Source organism: Sceloporus occidentalis, unplaced genomic scaffold (genome assembly GCF_023333645.1).
Source record: "Sceloporus occidentalis isolate IW3139 unplaced genomic scaffold, rSceOcc1.0.p SCAF_70, whole genome shotgun sequence".
In the NCBI taxonomy this organism is placed as follows: domain Eukaryota; kingdom Metazoa; phylum Chordata; class Lepidosauria; order Squamata; family Phrynosomatidae; genus Sceloporus; species Sceloporus occidentalis.
The window spans coordinates 3,985,402-4,008,453 of record NW_028317050.1 but is presented as its reverse complement, the minus strand read 5'-3'; the positions used below and the strand labels follow the sequence as shown (position 1 = coordinate 4,008,453).

Here is a 23,052-nt window from a genome sequence, read left to right as displayed (position 1 = left end):
CCTTGGAAAACCGCACTTCTCCCAGATGCTAAAACCAGCAAAAACAAAAGCGAAAGAGGATGGTGCAGAGACACTCACAATACACCATAATACACAATAGTGCAATACGTAAAATTAATGCATGATAGATGAAGTAGGAAGTAGTTGCACTCTCAAACAAAATAATGTATTTTGATTCCAAGTAATTTATTTTGATCATTATACAATTGTTTTATCAAGATATATAGTATTATTGAAAAATGACTGATTGAAACATACTTACTAAAATTAAACTTATATATTTTAATAATAATTTGTTCCGATCATTCATGAGCGATGTTGTATATTATGACAGAATAGTTAAAATTATGAATCTTCCCTTTGTATTGTGGAATCTTAGGATGTGGAGAGTGGGTAGGAAGAGGTTAACTGTTTCTGCTATTTGGCGATAAGAGTCTGATGCACTGGGAGGTAGTATTGTTCTGTTTAGGAACAGGATATTTATGGTTGAGGGCATAGGTCAAATTACACAGCTGGTGAGAAACTGGACCATAAGTGTAGGCTCAGGGTCAACTTCCGGGCACAGGATGTCTGCTTTAATTAACTGAAACCCCACCCATATCATACATATTAATGATATGTAGGTTAGGCTTTTGCCTTTTATGGTAAACCCAGAGATATTACAAGTGTGCCAGCCCTTTTGTAGGAGTTTACTTATTTATTTTGTTTTCAATGTATATATAGTGTGTGAAAATGTAAAGCTGTTAGATTTGCCTGCTTTTGTGCAGATCTCCCTGCAGCTGCTTGTATCCGGAATAAACTTTTATACATTCAAAGAAGTCTGGTGGTCAGCACAACGTTTGATTTCCACAACAGTTTTTGGCGTAGTCGGCAGGATCCCAACATCCAGGAAACCTGATCGAACCTTTCCTTGGGACTCTCTCCAGGACACACAAACCCAGCGCGCTATTAAGAGGTAAGACACCTTTTGAAATGTCTATTGTTTGTGTCTCCTGCGAGTGGTATTGTTCCCTTGGAGGGTAAGATATTCCTGGTGACGGGATCTTTTTACTTTGAATGTATAAACGTTAATATTAAGATTGTATAAGGTGACCTAGGTCAGGGATATTGGAACTTGTGTGAGTGCTGTGTGACTGAGACCCAGGTGGGTCGGGACTGGGTAATAATCAGACTGCAGCCGCCCCAAGACCCCTGCTAGCCTTTCGGGTGTTGACCAGGGTATCTTGATTGCAAGGGTGGTCTGAGGAAAACCCAGTTGCGTGTTAAATTGAGGGCTGAATGAAGTGGTACACATGAGACCCCTGAGGACGGTTGAAGGACGGTCAGGTTATAATTGATAGAAGGTCCCGGGTATTAATATAAATACCTTTAAGGGAGGAGACTGGCCGTGGTGACGTTGATGTAGTGGACTCAGAGCAAGCGCAAGTAGATAATTGTGTCTAATTGTATCTGGTCCAGGGAAAATAAGTTCTTGGTGTATGATTGTGCAAAATTAGTTCCAAGGAAGTGGTGGTCCCAAGAAAAGGGAACCCCGGTTTGGTATTTAATTACCAGGAATTCACGTGAGGTATATAAAATTGGGCAATTCCCTGAGAAGGTACCTTTGATTAAATGTAATATGAAATTGGCACATAATGCAAAAGTCTAAGAAAAATTATTAAAGAAAAATGTTTAGAATTACTGGCATGCCTCTCTAAAAATAAAGGCGCAGAAAACTGAAGAAATTACGTCACCCTTGTATGTGTGTGAATAAGAATGCAATAGAAGTAAAGAGTGTATGTATGTATATATTTTCCTTTCTAAGATGTGCACAAAACTATTACGAGTGTTTGTAAGTTGTACTGTTATGAAAGTAAAAGGATGTAATGGGATGGGCTGCTATTGGTGGTGGTTCTATGAATGATTTGTAACTGGTATGATGTTATCATTGGGTAAAGAAATAGAATTGTTTGATTGTTCTAGAATTGTCAGATATTAATTTGAACATTCTAGGAAGTGGATAAGAAATTTGTAGTTATTGTAAATGTGGTTTATGTAAGTGTCAAACTTGCCTATTCTGTGCATAAAGGAACATTGAAAGAGACTGTAGCTTTGCTCCACCATAACGCCCATGCACAATTATACTAGCAAATAACAGCCTAATTATTTGATTATTATTAAAGTGATGTACAGGAAATGCATATTTAAACAAAATAGGCAAAATAATATAATTGTAACTTGATATTAGTTTTTCTTTTTGTATTTTGGGGATTACGTTTTGAAAATTCCCTGGAGTAATGTTTTTAAGTATGTACAGCATGCCTGACAGTTGCCTTAGCCTGGCCAGCTGGGAAAACTGAGGTAAACTATAAAAAAAATAAAATAAAAAAAAAATAATAATAATTCGACTTAAGAGTTTGCAGTAAGCAAAGTTGTATGGTAGTACTAACACTAGTGAATACAATGCGCATAAGATAACTGCTATCGTGAAAGTTGTTTCTACTCCAATCTGCTTTACCAGTGTGTGTGTGATACGAATGAAGTGTGAATGAATGTGGGATAGGAACATGGATATTGTTATAATGCGTGTAAAATGGATTAAGCAGATTGGATTTGGAAAATATATAATAGAATACACCCATATCCCTTCATTGGAATAGTTCCCTAACTGTATTTCTATCAGGAATATTTTTAGTATTAAATTTATGTGAGATTATAATTGTGTTCATTAGGAAATATCAGTTTAGGACACAACGACATCCATATGTCAAGTATATTTATGTACGTGCAATGTCAGATTGTATTAGAATATTGATAAACTAACCATTATGATTTGAGTTATATCTCAACAGGGTTCTCAAGCCACCAGAACTCAGATCAGAAAGAAAGTTGAACGCCTGGTGACTGGTTACTTTGTAACAAGAATGTTCACATAAAGTCATGACTTGACTAATACCTAGGGGATTCATTTAGGTTATAAATTTATAAGGAAATCTTTGTGGCTTCTAAATCCACAGACACAGGTTCACATCTTTCTAGATTCTATCCCATGGAATTAAAATTTCTAAGTACTTTCTTTTTCACACTTAAATGAAAATAATTACAAAAATCTTGTGCTTGTATTCGCTAAGTATATTTGTACTTTCAGTCTATGTAATAAGTATGTCAATGCAATGTGTATTTAGATGTAATGTAAGGAGGTTTTTCTTTACGGAGTTATGTGGTAGATGTATGGAGCCGCCTACCAGTGGAAGTGGTAAATGCTGGTACAGTAAGGAAATGTAAAATACAGGACATGGGCATGTGGCTCTTGAGTCTAGGACGGGACCGTGGGCTGATTGGGATATGAGCCTTATATTGGGAAAATGGACAGTGGATGGGCCGAAAGGTTCTTATTTGCTATCAAAATCATACAAGAGGACAATTTATAAATGTGGATATGCCACTAATTTAAGCATTGGAGTCTCAACATCTACAGGTCAAAGCTGTACAGCCAACAATATATGAAGAAAAATGTGCACCATATCCAATCTAGAGACTTGGTCCTTATTAACAGTTTCCAAAGGAACCGCACTGGAAAGGAGCTTATCAAGTATTATGTACAACACAGATTTGTTTGTTTCTTGGATCCATATCTCCCATTGCAAGCTTGCTCCTCCCCCAAAAGATTTAAAAGACTGAAATTCTCCTAGTAATTTTATATTTCAGATACTTGTTTTGTTTTATTTTATGTTGCTTAAGTAGATTGCATAATTAACATGTATTTTAACACAGAGAAAGCAGGAAGTTTAAAAAAAAAAAAGTCTCATTTTACAAATATTTGTTTTTCTATCCTTTGTTATTCTATTTCAGTGTTGTGAACGGAACTCTTATATTGCTCTTGCCAATAGTTACGTTGAGAATGTACAAGATTCTCTGTGTTATGATTATATTCATATGCCTCATAGTTCAGACAGGGTTGTTCCTTTTTATACCCGACCCATTATATTGCATTGTATTGTATTGATGAAATGGTAGGATTTAGAAATAAGACTCAAGTTTTACTCCCAGGTCTCCCTAAAACTCTTTATCCTCCCTTTCTGATGTCATAAATCGAGTATGGTCAGTGTTATAATTCTTCAAAGAGAAATGAGGAAGAATAACAGTAGTTCAGACCATTGGGGATTTGTGTTTAGAACGTACAAATATTGAGGGAGGTATTTTTGTAGGAACTAGTAAGTGTCACAAGTAATTGCAGGAATCAGGTGTCATTGTACATCTTGTTAATATTGCATGGGAAGAAGACGTTGGGTAAAGCACATATTTATGTGACATTAAATGGGTTTTATTAGGTGTGGAAATTATGCATTTACTAGATTACCTGAGAATTGTCAAGGATCATGTTATGTGACCTACATATTCCCTACAATAAGACATACTAAAGAAAGAGCAATAGTTGTATTTGGGGTTCATAGAACTAAAAGGCACCATAAAGACGAACCCACGTTTTCAGAAATTTTGGGTAGCTGAGAATTCCTTCCACTAGGGTCTAAGATAATTGGGGAAGAATCAGAGCTTTAACCATCATGTTAGAAATAGTGGCCAATTAAACAGAAAACGCTCTCACAAGTATTACAGCAGAAATGCTAGCACTACGATTGGGTGCCATACAGAATCATATAGCTCTTCATTTCATTTTAGCTATTATGCTCACTAGTGGGCTCTGAATGTTGCACTTATGTTCCAGTCGTCTCTAAAAATGTTACTCCAGCGGTTAGTGAGATTAGGAAAGAAGTACTTGAAATGCAAAGTTCCCTGAAAATTTCTTCTGGGGATTGGGGAATAAGTAGTTGGTTTGGGGCGTATGGTTTGATTATAGGGGCTTTGTTCCTCACAACCATATTTGCCTCCATAACAGTGTTGAAACTTTTACTCCTTAAATGTTGGAATTCTGCTACCTCGTCTATTGCCCATTATCCTGTTCTAATTGGTAAGACCATTCATGAATGTCCCCCTAGTGCTAATGGAGATTCTAATATCAAAACCAAGAATACTCAAGAAATTACAAAACACGTTTATTATCTGTGTATGACGGTGACCAAGATTTGGCTGCCCACAAATGTGTTAAACACAATGGGTGAATGCCTAAGAGTCATGCTTCATGGAATCTTTAAAGCATGAAAGGGGGGACTGTGGAATCTTAGGATGTGGAGAGTGGGTAGGAAGAGGTTAACTGTTTCTGCTATTTGGCGATAAGAGTCTGATGCACTGGGAGGTAGTATTGTTCTGTTTAGGAACAGGATATTTATGGTTGAGGGCATAGGTCAAATTACACAGCTGGTGAGAAACTGGACCATAAGTGTAGGCTCAGGGTCAACTTCCGGGCACAGGATGTCTGCTTTAATTAACTGAAACCCCACCCATATCATACATATTAATGATATGTAGGTTAGGCTTTTGCCTTTTATGGTAAACCCAGAGATATTACAAGTGTGCCAGCCCTTTTGTAGGAGTTTACTTATTTATTTTGTTTTCAATGTATATATAGTGTGTGAAAATGTAAAGCTGTTAGATTTGCCTGCTTTTGTGCAGATCTCCCTGCAGCTGCTTGTATCCGGAATAAACTTTTATACATTCAAAGAAGTCTGGTGGTCAGCACAACGTTTGATTTCCACAACAGTATCTATGATTGGTTTCTATAAATATAGCTAAATATTTATTATTAACCTAAATTTATAATTGTATGTATTGAATGCAATACAATAAGTGTACCATATATTAATATCGATTGATTATTATTCATGAATAATAGTTACTCTATGATTGATTTTGTCAATGATCTTCCTGTCTTCCATAACATAACAATCATTAATGTTGTTCATGTACAACACACATCAATGTGGACATTCCATTAAAGATTGTCATTCATGATTCCAAATGATATAGTTCATTGATGCCTTTAATACAAATATAGCCCCAAATACCAATGCATGAATGTGTATATTTGACTGTGTATGAACATGAATGTGTATGTATAAGTGTGTTTATGAGCATGAATGTGTATGTGTAAGCGTGTGAGAGAGGTAATATGTGCATGAGGGTGTATGTGTGTACGTATGTATGCCTATGTGCGCCAGTGCATATGTGAGGTGTAAAGGTGCATATGCATATGTGAGGGGGCCCAGGTGATCCCACCAATCACCTGTCCATCAGGTCCAAATCTTTTAATAAGGGATTAGTTCAGGTAACTGGCCCTTGTGAACAATTTTGAACCAGCAAGGGCCAAGAGAAAAGCAGTGGGGTCACGTGCATAAGCTCCAAAGAAAAAGCTGTGGGTGTGGTAAGAGCATGAGAGGGAGGAAGGGAACAAGTTAGTGTTAGAAAGATAAAGTGTATATATGTCTTTGTGTGTTAGCATGAATGTGTAAGTGTATGTGTGTGAGCTTGAATTTGAGTGCGATGAGTGTGTATGTGTATGTATGCCCTCGGTGCCACTAATCAGTGGGCAGGAAATTTGCACATTTCCACTTAGGGGTGTACTCACTTTTGTTGCAAGGTGTTAGACATTAATGGGAACAGCAAATTTACACTGTTATAGAGGCTGTACACTCACTACTTTACATTGTAGTAGAGTGTCATTTCTTCAGTGTAAAGATATATGAAAAGATACAATAAAATATTTACAAAAATGCAAGGGGTGTACTCACTTTTATGAGACACTGTATATATACACTCACTGGCCACTTTATTAGGTACACTTGTTCAATTGCTTGTTGCTGCAGCCAACAAATCTGCAGCAACTGAGTGATGCCATCATGTCCATACAGATGGGGTCCAATATGAGGTCCAACCAGGTACTAGCAAGGTGCACCTAATAAAGTGAGTGTATGTATATATTAGGGCTGCAACTAACGATTATTTTAATAATCGATTAGTTGGCCGATTATTTTTTCGATTAATCGGATAATTTAAAATAATGTAATAAACAACATACAATGTACACTTTCATCTCTTTATTGCAACGGCCTCTCTCTATTCACCTTCTTATTTTACTGACATAATAAAAGCTACAAGAACCCAAACACAGTGTTTCTCAAACTAGGTTTTGATACAAAGTTATTAGTAAATATTAATTCATATGTTAACTATTTTTCATATTTAATAAAAACTATGAGAAAAAAGCCTTGTTTATATTTCCTTTTATTTACCAAACTGCCCCCAGTTATGCACATCTGACACCCAGGTTGCCACTCTGCCCCCATATATGCCTTATACCTCTTATGTGCCAGATTCCACTGTGCGCCTGATATGCCACTGTGCCCCCGATATGCCTTTTACTCCTTATATGCCAGTGATATGCAACTGAGCCCCCTGATATACCTTTTACCCCAGATATGTTTTATGCCCCCCTGATATGCCTAATATCGATATGCCTTATACCCCCTATATGCCCTGAAATTCATAATACCCCCCCATACACCACTATAACTCACCCATACACCACTCTGGCTCCTCCCTCTCCCATACACCACTTTGGCTCCTCCCCTCCCATACACCACTTTGGCTCCTCCCCCTCCCATACACAACTTTGGCTCCTCCCACTCCCATACTTCACTCTGCCTCCTCCCCCCTCCCTTACTCCACTCTGCCTCCTCCCCCCTCCCATACTCCACTCTGCCTCCTCCCCCCTCCCATACTCCACTCTGCATCAGCAACGGAGGTTCACAAGACACCAGGGAGCCGGGTAGAGAGGCAGAGTGGCGTATGGGAGGGGGAGGAACCAGAGTGGTGTATGGGAGGGTGGCTCCCATACACCCCTCTGACTCCTCCCCCCTCCCATACACCGTTCTGCCTCTCTACCCGGCTCCGTTGCTGACAGGCACTTTCACTGCAGCTTCATAGAAGCCTCAGCGTAAGTGAAGGTGAGTAACGGAGGCTGCCTGTGCGATGCAGACCCCCCACCGGCTGACAGAGAGGATGATTCTCTGTCAGCCGGTGGGGGTCTGCGCGATGCGCACAGACATCCTCCGTTACTGCCCTTCACTTACGCTGAGGCTTCTATGAAGCTGCAGTGAAAGTGCCTGTCAGCAACGGAGCCAGGTAGAGAGGCAGAGCGGTGTATGGGAGGGGGGAGGAGTCAGAGGGGGAGAGAGACGGAAGTGAGAGACCAGCCGACAGTGAGGGGAATCCAGGTCCCCTGCAGCGTTGCGGGGGATCTGGATTCTAGTGTTATAATCCGATCTCTGTTTGAGGTCGGATTATATAAGGAGAGGAGTTTTTCAAAGCATTTGCTCTGAAAAAAACCTCTTTTTATAGTCGATAAAAAATCGATTCGACTAATCGATAATGAAAATCGTTGTCAATTTTCATTATCGATTATTATCGATTTTATCGATTAGTTGTTTCAGCCCTAGTATATATATCGTTATCGATTAATCGAGTGAGGTAAGTGATTCTCTATGTGTGAGAGTGTCAGAGTGGGAGACTGGGTGCAGGGCTGGGTGTGAGTGGGGATGCAGGGCAGGGCAGAGTGTGAGTGTGAGTGGGGGTGTAGGGCAGAGTGTGAGTGGGGGTGCAGGACAGAGTGGGGGTGTGGGTGCAGGGTAGAGTGGGGGTGTGGGTGCAGGGCAGAGTGGGAGACTGGGTGCAGGGCAGAGTGGGAGACTGGGTGCAGGGCAGGGTGCAGAGCAGAGTGGGAGACTGGGTGCAGGGCAGGATGTGAGTGTGGGTGCAGGGCAGAGTGGGGATGGAGGGCAGAGTGTGAGTGTGGGTGCAGGGCAGAGTGGGAGACTGGGTGCAAAGTGCTGGGTGCAAAGTGCTGGGTGCAGGGTGCAAAGTGTTGGGTGCTGGGTTCAAAGTGCTAGGTGCAAAGTGCTGGGTGCAGGGTGCAAAGTGCCGGGGCAAGGGGCAAAGTGAGTGCTGGGGCAAAGTGAGTGGTTTAAGTATTAAAACTAGTTTGATAAATATTGTGTTTGGGTTCTCGTACTTTGAAAATATTGTTTTTTATTACAGCATAACAAAATAAGAATGTTAATGTAAATTTTAAGTTGTTTTTTAACATCCAGTTCATTAAATTTTAAATAAACGAAAAGTTTGCATATTGGTTTTTTTTTTAAATCCGATTAATCGATTAATCGAAAAAATAATCGGCCAACTAATCGATTATTAAAATAATCGTTAGTTGCAGCCCTAACATATATATATATGTATATATATATATATATATATATATGCAAACACACATTGATCATCTATAACAGATTGCCGCCAAAACAGCTCTGACCCGTTGAGGGATAGACTCCACTAGACCTCTCCTTTAGTCCTGTAAGTTGCGAGGTGGGGCCTCCATGGATGCATTCTGGGGCCATGTGCTCTCCAGGTAAGCGATACACATACACCCAGCCATCCACGTGATGTAAAAGAAAACTTATTTCCTCAAACCAGGCTACCTTCTTCCATTGCTCCATGGTCCAGTTTTTATGGTACGTGCTTTTGGCAGTGGACAGACGTCAGCATGGGCACCCTGGCTGGTCTGCAGCTACGCAGCCATATATGCAACAAACTGCTATGTACTGTGTGTTCTGACACTTTTCTATCAGCTTTATTTTTTAGCTATTTGAGCTACAGTGGCTCGTCTGCTGGCTTTAATCACACAGGGCAGCCTTTGCGCCCCCACGTGCATCAATGAGCCTTGGCCTCCCATGACCCTGTCGTAGGTTCACCGCTTTTCCTTCCTTGGACAACTTTTGACAGGTTCTGACAATTGCAGACTGTGAATACCCCACACAAGCTGCAGTTTAGGAGATGCTCTGACCCAGTTGTCTAGCCTTCATAATTTGACCCTTGTCAAAGTTGCTCAGATCCTTACGCTTGCCCCTTTTTTTATTCCTGTTTCTAGCACATCAACTTTGAGGAAGAAATGTTCACTTGCTGCCTGGTGCCATGATAACAAGATTCTTTTCACCTCTCAGAAGTCATAATGTTATGGCTGATGTATATTTTACATACATATATACAGTGGGGCAAAAAAATATTTAGTCAGCCATCAATTGTGCAAGTTCTCCCAGTTAAAAAGATGAGAGAGGCCTGTAATTTTCACCATAGGTACATTTCAACTACGAGAGACAGAATGGGGGGAAAGAATACAGGAAATCACATTGTAGGATTTCTAATGAATTCATTGGTAAATTCCTCGGTAAAATAAGTATTTGTTCACCTACAAACACAGACCTGTAACATCTTCTGTAAGAGTCTGGTCTGTCCTCCACTCGTTACCTGTATTAATGGCACCTGTTTGAACTTGTATAAAAGACACCTGTCCACAACCTCAAACAGTCACACTCCAAACCCCACTATGGCCAAGACCAAAGAGCTGTCGAAGGACACCAGGAACAAAACTGTAGACCTGCACCAGGCTGGGAAGATTGAATCTGCAATAGGCAAGCAGCTTGGTGTGAAGAAATAAACTGTGGGAGCAATTATTCGAAAATGGAAGACGTACAGGACCACTGATAATCTCCCTCGATCTGGGGCTCCATGCAAGATCTCACCCCGTGGTGTCAAAATGATCACAAGAACGGTGAGCAAAAATCCCAGAACCACATGGAGGGACCTAGTGAATGACCTGCAGAGAGCTGGGATCAAAGTAACAAAGGCTACCATCAGTAACACACTATGCTGCCAGGGACTCAAATCATGCAGTGCCAGATGTGTCCCCCTGCTTAAGCCAGTACATGTCCAGGCCCGTCTGAAGTTTGCTAGAGAGCATTTGGATGATCCAGAAGAGGACTGGGTGAATGTCATATGGTCAGATGAAACCAAGGTAGAACTTTTTGGTAGAAACTCAACTCGTCATGTTTGGAGGAGAAAGAATGCATGTTTGGAGGAGAAAGAATGCATCCATAGAACACCATACCTACGGTGAAGCATGGGGGTGGAAACATCATGCTTTGGGGCTGTTTTTCTGCAAAGGGACCAGGACGACTGATCCGTGTAAAGGAAAGAATGAATGGGGCCATGTATCGTGAGATTTTGAGTGAAAACCTCCTTCCATCAGCAAGGGCATTGAAGATTAAACGTTGCTGGGACTTTCAGCATGAAATCCCAAACACACCGCCCGGGCAACAAAGGAGTGGCTTCGTAAGAAGCATTTCAAGGTCCTGGAGTGGCCTAGCCAGTCTCCAGATCTCAACCCCATAGAAAACCTTTGGAGGGAGTTGAAAGTCCGTGTTGCCCAGTGACAGCCCCAAAACATCACTGCTCTAGAGGAGATCTGCATGGAGGAATGGTCCAAAATATCGGCAACAGTGTGTGAAAACTAGACTTGTGCATTCGTCTTCGGGCGAACATGAAAACGAACACGAAGAGTGCGTTTTCGTGTTCGTTCCGAAGACATGAAGAAGAGAAGACAGTGCAGGTAAAACGTAGGCGAAGACGAAGACTCACACACGAAGAATCTTCGCCTTCGTCTACTAATCTACCCGGTCCCTCCCCCATCTAATTTACCTTATCTTCACAGCATCGCGGGAGTTGACTGAAGTGGAAATCAGAAGGTTCGTCGTCAGGGGTTACAGGGCAGTGTGAGTGAGCCTATTGGTCACCTGCAGGGTCTTCCTCTGGCATCAAACAATTGGTTGATGCCAGAGGAAGACCCTGCAGGTGACCAATAGGCTCACTTGCACAGCCTTTTTAATTCCTGATTTCCGCTCCCGTTAACCCCTGCAATGCTGCGTTGGATAATGGGAGCAGAAATCTGTAGGGTAAAGGGCTGTGCAAGCGACCAATAGGCTCACTCGCACGGCCCCTTACCACTAGTTGCTAGGCAGAAAAAAAAAGCAACCTGGGACCCTGCTGCACCAGTTAACTTAAAAGTCCGTGCCAGTGACCAACAAAGTCACTGGTACGGACATTTAACTGACACAGCAGGGACACCAGTGGTCTCCCCACTGTGTCAGTTAAATGTCAGTGCCAGCGACCAACAAAGTCGCCGGTACGGACATTTAACTTAGTATAAATAGCTTACTATAACTTCGGACAGAATGCTGCCCTCTGTTGGTTTTACATTAAGTAGCATATGCTTGAAATCCAAAGTTATTCTGCTACTCAACGTAAAACAAACAGAGGGCAGCATTCTGTCCGAAGATATATTAGCCATATGTGGCAGTGTGTTCATTTTCATTTATTAATTATTTAAATAAAATATATCCCCATGATCCGCTGGTCTCCCCGCTGCAACAGTTAAATGTCCGCACTCGCAGACATTAATTTTGTCGAACTTCCAAACTCTTTTTTTCTATTTATTTTGGGGTTTTTTTGTATTAAACTGTTAGATGAAAGGATCATGGGAATAAATGCAAATGAGCACACGGCCCCATATGGCTTATATATCTTTGGACAGAATGCTGCCCTCTGTTGGTTTTACATTAAGTAGCATATGTTTGAAATCCAAAGTTATTCTGCTACTCGACGTAAAACCAACAGAGGGCAGCATTCTGTCCAAAGATATATTAGCCATAGTCTAACAGTTTAATACAAAAAAAACCCTAAATAAATAGAAAAAAAGAGTTTGGAAGTTCGACAAAATTAATGTCCGCGAGTGCGGACATTTAACTGTTGCAGCGGGGAGACCAGCGGATCATGGAAATATATTTTATTTAAATAATTAATAAATGAAAATGAACACACTGCCACATATGGCTAATATATCTTCGGACAGAATGTTGCCCTCTGTTGGTTTTACGTTGAGTAGCAGAATAACTTTGGATTTCAAACATATGCTACTTAATGTAAAACCAACAGAGGGCAGCATTCTGTCCAAAGATATATAAGCCATATGGGGCCGTGTGCTCATTTGCATTTATTCCCATGATCCTTTCGTCTAACAGTTTAATACAAAAAAACCCAAAATAAATAGAAAAAAAGAGTTTGTAAATTCGACAAAATTAATGTCCGTGAGTGCGGACATTTAACTGTTGCAGTGGGGAGACCAGCGGATCATGGAAATATATTTTATTTAAATAATTAATAAATGAAAATTAACACACTGCCACATATGGCTAATATAGCATCGGACAGAATGCTGCCCTCTGTTGGTTTTACACTGAGTAGCAGAATATTCTGCCCGAGAATATATTAGCTATATATGGTACTGTGATCATTGGTCGACAGCAGGAGGCCCCCTGCTGGCGACCAATGGAGTTGCTGATACACACATTTAAAGTACTGGCGCCAGAGCTGCGTTAACCCCGTATTAACCCCTTAACCGGAAAAAACGAAGAAAAAACGAATATTCGCCCGAAGAGAAGACAGGAACGGGCGAATATTCGCGGAATACGAAGATTTTTTTTTCCCCGAAGACGAGCACGAAGACGAACACGAAGAGCCCCCTGGTGCCCAAGTCTAGTGAAAACCTTGTGAAGAGTTACAGAAAATGTTTGACCTCTGTCATTGCCAACAAAGGGTATATAATAAAGTATTGATATGAACTTTTGTTATTGACCAAATACTTATTTTCCACCATAATTTGTAAATAAATTCTTTAAAAATCAGACAATGTGATTTATGGACTTTGTTGTCTCATTCTGTCTCCCATAGTTGAAGTGTACCTGTGGTGAAAATTACAGGCCTCTCTCATCTTTGTTAGTGGGAGAACTTGCACAATTGGTGGCTGACTAAATATTTTCTTGTCCCACTGTGTGTATATATATATATATATATATATTATGGTAAAGTGTATGGGAAAGTGGTGGATGGGGTGTATCCTGATGTTTAGTTAGAGCCGGACAGGCTTAGAGTTTGTTTTGTTTGCAAGGTGCTCTGTGCCTAAATCATTTAAATAAACACCCTCTTGAACTTTTGAAACCTGCTGCCTGTGTGAATACTGTCATTGCCGCCCCCCACAATATATATACACATATATATATATATATATGATTAACCAATATTTTTTTTCAGGGTGTACCTTGCAAGAGAAGCCTGAAGTTCTTCTTCTTTACGAACTAGTTGTCGTTTTAGCTCCTCAATTTGTTGCTGAAGTTCTATAAGTTGGTCCTGCAAATCAGATGTCTCTCCATCAAGTTTTCTTTTGATCTTCTCCATCTCTTGTCTGCCTTTCTCTTCTTTCTTTAACCGATCTGAAACAATTTGTAAGCAATTTCTGAAGCAGATTTATTCAGTTACTATAATGAAACAATTCTGCTAGAGTGATCTAAATTGCCTGAATGTCAACAAATAATAAATACATACAAATTGCACGTGCTCATTTTAGGAACATCTAGTTTACTTCCCTAATTCGCCATTTTTGTATGTGTGATGACATTAGTCTGGTGTCGATGTTGCCTGTGTAATCTCCTGCTATTACCTTATGTGTTAATTATGTTAACCCTTTCCTGTTTCAATATAATAAATTCCTCTCAGTCTCCGTGACTTCAGATCACCCATATTATATTCTAAAATCTTACTGGAAATATTTCCATTGATATCATTATTGATGCCCAATCTTATTTATTTTTCTCAAAAATTCAATTAAAATCGTTCCAATCTGGATTCCTCTTGATGCCATTTAATTATACGAAGGACCATAAAGGCTTCATGATAAACTATCATGATGAACTCCATTTCATCCCAAAGGTGTTTGATGGGGTTGAGGTCAGTGCTCTGTGCAGGCCAGTCAAGTTCTTCCACATTAAGCTCCTTCAACCATGTCTTAATTGACCTTGCTTTATAATTTAAAACTACATTGTACATAGTCATATAAGATTGGTTAATTGGTGACTGGTTGTTATTGTAGCCGTTTACAACAGAGAAGCAATGGTTGTTTTCTACATTGCAAATGAATGTGATCGATATTCACAGTACAACTAGCGTTGCAAAGACATCGTTATCATAATACGTGTTAATTTTAAGTCAAAGGTATTTAAAATAAAGATACTTATCTATTTACCAAATATAATTTTTTCGTCATATGGAGGATTTACACTCTTGACTGTGAGCTTCTCATTGCTGCAGTTTGTTATATAATAATTACTATTGACAATTTATGTCTGTGGAGTCTCCCCTCCACATTTCCCACCCAGGATGAAAAGGAGGCTTGGAACACATAGGTGTCAGGTCCCTTTAAGAGGCTGTTCGGATCGATACAAAATTGGCCACACGGGGCGTGCCCGCGCCTGACAGAGCCAGAGACCATGAGGTTGGCGTTGGTGAATCCTGGTGGCAGCTGCTGGTGTTGAGGGACTTCAGAGGGACGGTGGTTCAGGCGAGCGGGAGATAAGTACCCCATAGTTACACTAATCTCGATTGAGATCAATGTAGTAAAAAAAAAAAGAGCCAGCTATAGAATGGGAGGGTTAAGCCTAATTTTATTCCCATTCATTACCCAAGCAAAATGATGAACCCACAGAAGAGGGAGAATGCCACAGGAAAGTTTTTGGCTGCCCAGTGGGAGGATCACACTTTTGTGGTTGGACATGTCAGATATTTTATCATAGAAAACATGTATTCCATATATTCTGTACTTTACATGAACACAAAATGGAGTCAGAGCCATTTTATTTTACTTAATCATGTAGTGATGATTTCTTTTTGTGTTTGTTCCCTCTATAATAGAGAACAAACAAGTATTCATGTATATAGATGTTTCAGTATGTATGATACAATTAATGTTATCTTCCATGAGAAAGTTAAGGAGTAGACGCTGCATATCTTTAGAAATGTAACTTGGAATGGGGGATACATGGTAATACTACCAAGGCCTGAGTTACTATCTAGGAGGTAACACCTGGCGATTAGGGTGACCAAGGATAAATTCCAAACACATATGTAATGGTTTTAAATTAATTCTTAGACCAGAGCGTCTCTCACAGGTAAATTAAGAAATTACAACGGTGTAAATATGAGTAGAAATCCAAATTTTTATGGGTAAAACCCACCGTTATGATTGGAGAATTCCAATCAAGAGGTGGAGGCTATGATAATAAACTCTGTTTTTAAGCTTATGTCTTGGATAATTAAAAAAAAGAAAAAGGAAAAGGACGGACTTATTCACCAAATTTACCCCAGAGTATTGGAATCTAAAGATCCTGGCACCATATTTCACTCTTGGAGTTACTTTGAGTTCTAACCTATATAACTGGTAGAAAGTTATATTCTTTTCCACTTAATTTCTTGCCAATATCCCTAACAGACAGGAGAATGTAAAATTTGTAGAAGATAGTTTGCTTTATAGAGTGGATTACCAAAGGGATGAAGAAGTTGAGCAATTATTGTTACCGCAATACTGCAGAAATCTTCTTCTAAAATTGCCCCCTGGTCATACCGAAACGGGAAAACTAGTGTGAAAGGACTGTTTAGGTTTTACTGGCCAGATATTTTGACATAGAGAGATTTTGCAAATTGTGCCCAAAATCTCAAAGAAAGGTGGCTTTTAAAGCTTTGCTCAAGTTCACTAGGGGGCACCAATACATGGTTATTGGTTTTATATACAAAATTAGTTGTGGTAAACTATTCTATCCTCTCATGCCAAGGCAGTCCCCTTAAGGAATACTGCCAAAACTCTGAAAGACTTCTAAAAGACTTACTGTTTACATTCAGCTGATATACTAGCAAAATACCAAACAATATTTTTCTTTTGACATGAACTCTTCCATTCCCAATGATAGAAACAAACAATAGACACAAATTCCACTTCAAATGACTCAAAGAAATTGTGGATTAGACTACATGTCTCAACAGAGAGCTTTAGGGCAGAAGGTGGTAGTAGCAGGTAGTCCAAAAACATCCACAAGTTCAAAGACAGGAAGCACAGGATCATAAAAGGTTAATAAGCCAAGATTAAGGAACGGGCGATAATCAGAACAACAGTGTAACAAGCCAAAGGTCAAAATCTGGGAGGTCAAGCAGGTTCAAGTAGGGTAATGAGCTGCAGCAAGAACAAGGGGTTGGTAACTGCACTCAGGCAGGTACCACAGCTGGGCAATATTCAAGCAATGCAGTGCCAGTTAGCAGGGCTTAAATAAGGCTGCGGGTAGGAGGAGGCCAATGCAAATTTTGTACATTTACTTAAACCCCGGACAAAGACTGATGGGAGTGATAAACAAGGCTCCTTCGGCTAAATTAGAGAAAGAACCAGGTGTAAAGCAGCTAACATTCTACCTCACCAAAAACGGGAGGTCAGAGATTTTGTTTCAAGAAAAGGGGATGTGTTCTCTTCAATGATGAAGGATTCTTAATCCCTTCAGTCCCCTATGGATGTACTGGTACATCCAAAAAATGCATCTAAAGAAACCCCTATGGACTTACCGGACCACCTACCTTCTTGCAGCGGCAGGGACACATCCTTGCCCCTACACTGGAGATCAGCCTGGACCCCACCCTGTCAGCAGAAGCCAGCATCGCTGGCATTCTGCTGCCCGATCTCATGTAACAGCTTCCGGCGAGAGCGCCGGAAAACTGTTACATTTTTAAATGCCACCCGGAAGGTCATTCTGCTGGGATGTCCGATCGCTCTGATGAGGCACAGATCACAGACACTGCGATCTGTGGGGACTTGCATAGAGATCACAGTGTGATCGGTGCAGGGGGGGGATCGCAGGGAGGAAAGTGAGAAACCATGTTCTGCTACAAGAACTGGAGAGGTATCTTGTAGCAGACTTTCACTATGGGTTTTAGCCAAGACACAAAGTCCATACTATGATCAGCAAGCTCTTTAGCTATAGTGCAGACTCTATTGTCTTTATGCAGCATACCAGGTATCTGGCCTTAGCTGAAGCTTGTTTTGCTTTGGAATATCCTCAGAAACTGGAGTATTAGAAAACGTGAGGGTCAGAAATCCAGAGATGTAATACATTTTACATTATAATCACCAAAAGACCTTCCTGCAGTCTCCAGTTAAACTCTAGTTTAACAGAAATAAAGTAGGCTCTGAAAGCACAAGCAAGTGCAACATGTTCCCACATCTTATGATATTCAACCACAATCTTGGACAAGACAGGGTCTCTGTGGAAGTGGGAACATTCTCTTTGACTGCCAGACAAGCAGATAAGGTACATAGTCTATAAACTATTCACAGACTTGACTGGGATTTACCATCCCTTCATGGTCATCCATGGTGACACTACAGAAAGAAAGTGAAATAAAAGAAGCACCTACTGATGTTTTGCAGATGGCACACAGTCATGTAACTAGGGCTGCAACAACTAATCGATAAAATCGATAATAATTGATAATGAAAATCGTTGCCAATTAATTTCATTATCGATTAGTTGAATCGATTTTTTTCAATTATAAAATGAGGGTTTTTTCAAAGCAAAGGCTCTGAAAAATATCCCTTGTTTTATAATCCGTTTAAGTGTGACTCACAGCAGCAGTTCCTACTTACAGTCAGTGGCGTCTCCAGGTTTCATATTTAGGGGAGGCACATGGGGGGCCAGGGACCAAAGTAGGGGGGCCAATTATAAAACGGTACATATACACTATATATATATATATATATATATATATACACACACACACACGTTAGACGTGCATTTTTAACTACATAATATGCACTTATCTCTTTGAAGTAAAGACTGTGATTAAAATATGATTTCAAAATAACAGCTTAAGTGGCAGTTATTTTTCATTCTTTAATATTAGCCCCTGCTGACAATATATATAAATATTAGACCCTGCTTCCGATATATATTAATATTAACCCCTGCTGCGGATATATATTAATATTAGCCCCTGCTGTGGATACATACTTATATTATACCCTGCTGCCGATATACATAGAAATTATACCCTGCTGCCAACATATATTAATATTAGCCCCTACTGCCGATATATAGTATTAGTCCCTGCAGCCAATATATATAAATATTAGCCCCTGCAGCCAATATTTATTGATAATAGGCCCTGCAGACAATATATATTAATATTAGCCCCTGCTGCTGATATATATAAACATTAGTCCCAGCTTCCGATATATATTAATATTAGCCCCTGCAGCCAATATATATTAATATTAGACCCTGCTGCCAATATATTTGCCACACTGACTGCAGATCAGGGGAAGACAGTGAGAGTCAGTGCAGTGCTCCCTCCGTCTGACTGCACCATGACATTGAGAGGTCCTCTCCCCTGTAATCATCCCCAGAGTCCCTTTGTCCCCTCATTCACTAAACCATAGCGCTCTTTTACTTACACCCTGTAGTTCAGGTATAGATCAAATAAACAACACATGGAAACAGCACATGCAACTGAATGAGATTAAAAAAAAACTTGTATTTGCAGGTATACATAAATAATGTATGGAAACATAGCATTGCAGGTATAAACCAACAGAACACACAAACCCAGCATTGCAGGTATATATCAACTGGAAATCACATGTACACTCAGCACTGAAGGTTTAGATCAAATAATCAACACATGGAAACAGCACTCCAGGTATTGATCAACTGAATAAGACATGCAAATCCTATATTTGCAGGTAAACATTAATAATGTATGGAAATATAGCCGATACAGATGAACAGAATGACACAAAACCCAGCTTTGCAGATATAAATCAATTGGAAATTACATATAAACTCTGCATTAAAGGTATAGATAAAACCCCCTAAATTACAGGCATAGATCACTGGTCACACACCCCAAAGCCAGCCCTGGTGTCCACACTGCCCATATAGAGCCTGACCAGCACCTAAGTTACACATTATGTCAACTTTGTCCCCAAACAGCTGAACGTACGCCGTTTTTGTCCCATAAAGACCTCTCCCTCCCAATCTATCCTATCTACCCCCTCTCCCTCCCAATCTATCCTATCTACCCCCTCTCCCTCCCAATCTATCCTATCTACCCCCTCTCCCTCCCAATCTATCCTATCTACCACATCTCCCTCCCTATCTACCACATCTGCCTCTCTATCTACCACATCTGCCTCCCAATCTATCCTATGTACCCCCTCTCCCTCCCAATGTATCCCATCCACCCCGATCTCCCTCCCAATCTACCCCCTCTCCCTCCCAATCTATCCTTATCTACCCCTTCTCACTTCCTATCTACCTCTTCTCTCTAACCCCCTCCTAACTTTCTAACCCCCCCTTTGAAGTTCACTTACCTTGGGCTTGTCCAGCGGTGAGATCGCGAGGTCTCTGTATCCCTGGTTCTGCCGCCTTCACTGCTGGGCGCCGGATATGACGACATATACCGGCGCTCGGCTTGAAATGCCGGCACTGCGAACCAGGAAGAGGCCTCGCGGTCGCGGAGAAGAGTGAGAGGCGCCGAACGGTTGCTGAGAACTTATTCCTCAGCAACCGCTCGGCGCCTCTCACTCTCTCCTCCGGGTCTATTAAAAAAAAAAAAAAGCCGGCGTTTCAATTGGGGGGGCACACCGGGGGGCACAGCATGATGTAGGGGGGGCCATGGCCCCCTCTGGCCCCCCCTGCCGACGCCACTGCTTACAGTTCCTCCCTGCAGTCACTGCCGATTGGCTGCAAGGAGGGACAGGGAGAAAGGGGCTTAATTTAGGGGCAGTTGTGGTTGATGGGGTGTTTAGTGTTAATTTAGGGGCAGTTGTGGTTGGTAGGGTCTTCAGGGTTTATTTAGGGTCAGTTGTGGTTGATGGGGTCTTCAGGATTAATTTAGAGGCAGTTATGGTTAATGGAGTCTTCTCTTCAGGGTTAATGTAATGCTGAGGACTGAGGGTTAATTTAATTAATTTAATAAGGTTAAGTTAGAGGTAAAGGGGGGGCACATGGGGGGCCAGGGACCAAAGTAGGGGGGCCAATTATAAAACGGTACATATACACTATATATATAAATCTAAATCTAAATCCTGGGGGCAGTGAAGATTAACCTTGTATTTATATATAAAAGTATTGTGTCTGTGAACAAGTCTGTGAACGAGTCTGCAAATCTATGAGTGCACTATGGCATATCAGGGGAGTAGAGGAGAGACTGTCAGGGTCCATCCAGGCTGCGGAGCTGCATATCTCTGTTTTTCCTTGCCTTGCCTCAGTTCCCGTGTTTTGCTGTGGTCCACTCCTGGATTTCTGTATGCTGTCCTGAACCTCTGATTCCTTGATTCCAGTCTGCTCTTTGCTTCAGCTCCTGTTTCCTTTATAATGTGTGTCCCACCCATTTGTTCTGTTTGTCTCAGTCTGCAGTCTAAAGGTATGTCTTTCTCGGTTCTGTGTTTGGTTTATCAGTACTTTCGTATGCAGGGTGTCGCAGTCCCGGGTCCCTGCCGGCACCGGCAAGTGCTTGCCCGTACGCGGCAAACTCCGGGATCCCGGGCTGCACCCTCAGGTCCCGGCGGACACAGGCAAGTCGATGCCTGTGAACGCCGGGTTCCGGGGTCGCGGGTCACGGTCTCGGATCCCGGCAAACACAGGCAAGCCGATGCCTGTGAATGCCGGGCGCCGAGGTCAAGTGGCACAGACTCGGATCCCGGCAAACACAGGCAAGCCGATGCCTGGGATCCACCGAGCTCCGGGTCATATAGGGCGTCCTCCGGGGATCATCCTACCAAGCTGCAGCAGCCTGCCTGCAGCAGTGGAGACCCCCGGAGTCAGAGACTTACCCGTACTCGGTCCCTTCCTCGCGGCAGGAGCATTTCGTTGCCACGCAACTGGAGGCGTGGTTTGGATGGCCGACTGGAGCTTCAGCGGTGACGTCATCTTGGGGCGGGGTTAGGTTCTGACGCCAGATTTAAAAGTCAGGAAGTGCTCTAGCCAGTTACCCTGTTGTGGTCTTTATGCTCGGTTGTGTTTTGAGTTGCTTCCAGTTATTTTTTGACCCTTTGCTTGCCTGACCTCTCTTTGCCTGCGGATTTTGTACTGTTGCCTTGCTGATCTTATTGCTGAACCACGAATTGTCTGACTACCCTCTCTGGATATCGACCACGGCTTACCTGACTACCCTCTCTGGATCTCGACCACGGCTTACCTGACTACCCTCTCTGGATATCGACCACGGCTTACCTGACTACCCTCTCTGGATTTCGATCACGGCTTGTTGTGTTCCGGTGTCCGTATCCTGGCTCGGCTATCCAGTCTTTGCTAAGCCTTTCACCTTGTACTGCCAACTCCGTATCTTCTACCTATACCTACCTTATCTGGCCTCCTTGCTGTTGGGATCATCTAAATCCTGGAGTGCTGCTGCCAGGGGCTCCTCCTTTGGTCGTAGTGTTCCAGGTGGAATAACTTCCGCGGTGAGTGCCAGTGTAAGGGAGGTCGTGACACAGGGCTTAGCATTAGGACCCACCGTCATTGGAGACTTTGGCGTAGTGGTGGGCTAAGCATACTATGGCCATATGATGTGACAGAATCTCCAATTGTTATCACATAGTCCTAGGCTAGTTCCTGTATGTTTGTCTGTCTCTTATGTACCTTTGCTCTCCTTCCCTTGTGTTCCTTGCCTTGCTCCCCGTCCTTTGTTGTGCCCTGTATCATGTATGTCTTGTCTGGTTATGTTCCTTGCTCGGTCTCCCTGTTCCTTGCTCTGTCCTCCTTGCTTGCTACGTTTCTGTTGATACTCTGCTTAGCTTCCACACTCCCAGCCTGCAGCACCCTGTCATGATTCTAGTGCTATGTATCATGCCTGCTCCAGGGTGCCTGCAGGATATTTCCAAGCTTTGCTCGTTTTGTCAGATCCAAGTTTAGTTCGGATTTCCACATCCAACCAAGTTTAGTTCTGCCTTGTTCTGGACATCATCAGCTGCTCTGTCAGGGTGCTGGTATGTGGCTGCTCAACCCTAGATGCCCACCTGGGAGAGTGCAGTCGCCCTGCACCAGGCCCTGTCCTACTCCACTCCTGCGCAATACCTACTGAACTCCATCTTTGGGCGCTCTGGGTCTTTACAGTTGCCTGTATGGACCCAGTTCCTGACAGAGAGTCCACACAGTGGAATGCCAACCAGAAGAGCGTTGCAGTAGTCAAGACGGGAAATAAGTGGATGAACCAGAGTTTTTGTGGATTCTTGGGTGAGGAATGGGCGGATATGAGAGATGTTTTTTAGGTGTAAGCGGAATATTATGTTTTTTGCATAAAAAAAACATAGGCAGGGAATTCCACATCCTTATTGTCCTAACTGTAAAAAAACCCTTTCCT

The 23,052-nt window shown here is 41.8% G+C and overlaps 1 protein-coding gene across 1 annotated transcript in view; it reads right to left on the bottom strand.

The window, feature by feature from the left end:
- LOC149286350 (myosin-10-like) overlaps positions 1-23,052 on the bottom strand; it is a 222,921-nt gene that overhangs the window by 37,874 nt on the left and 161,995 nt on the right. The window contains exon 25 of the mRNA XM_089494253.1: positions 13,919-14,090. Within this exon, the coding sequence (XP_089350379.1) occupies positions 13,919-14,090 (172 nt within the window). The remainder of the gene's footprint in view (positions 1-13,918; positions 14,091-23,052) is intronic.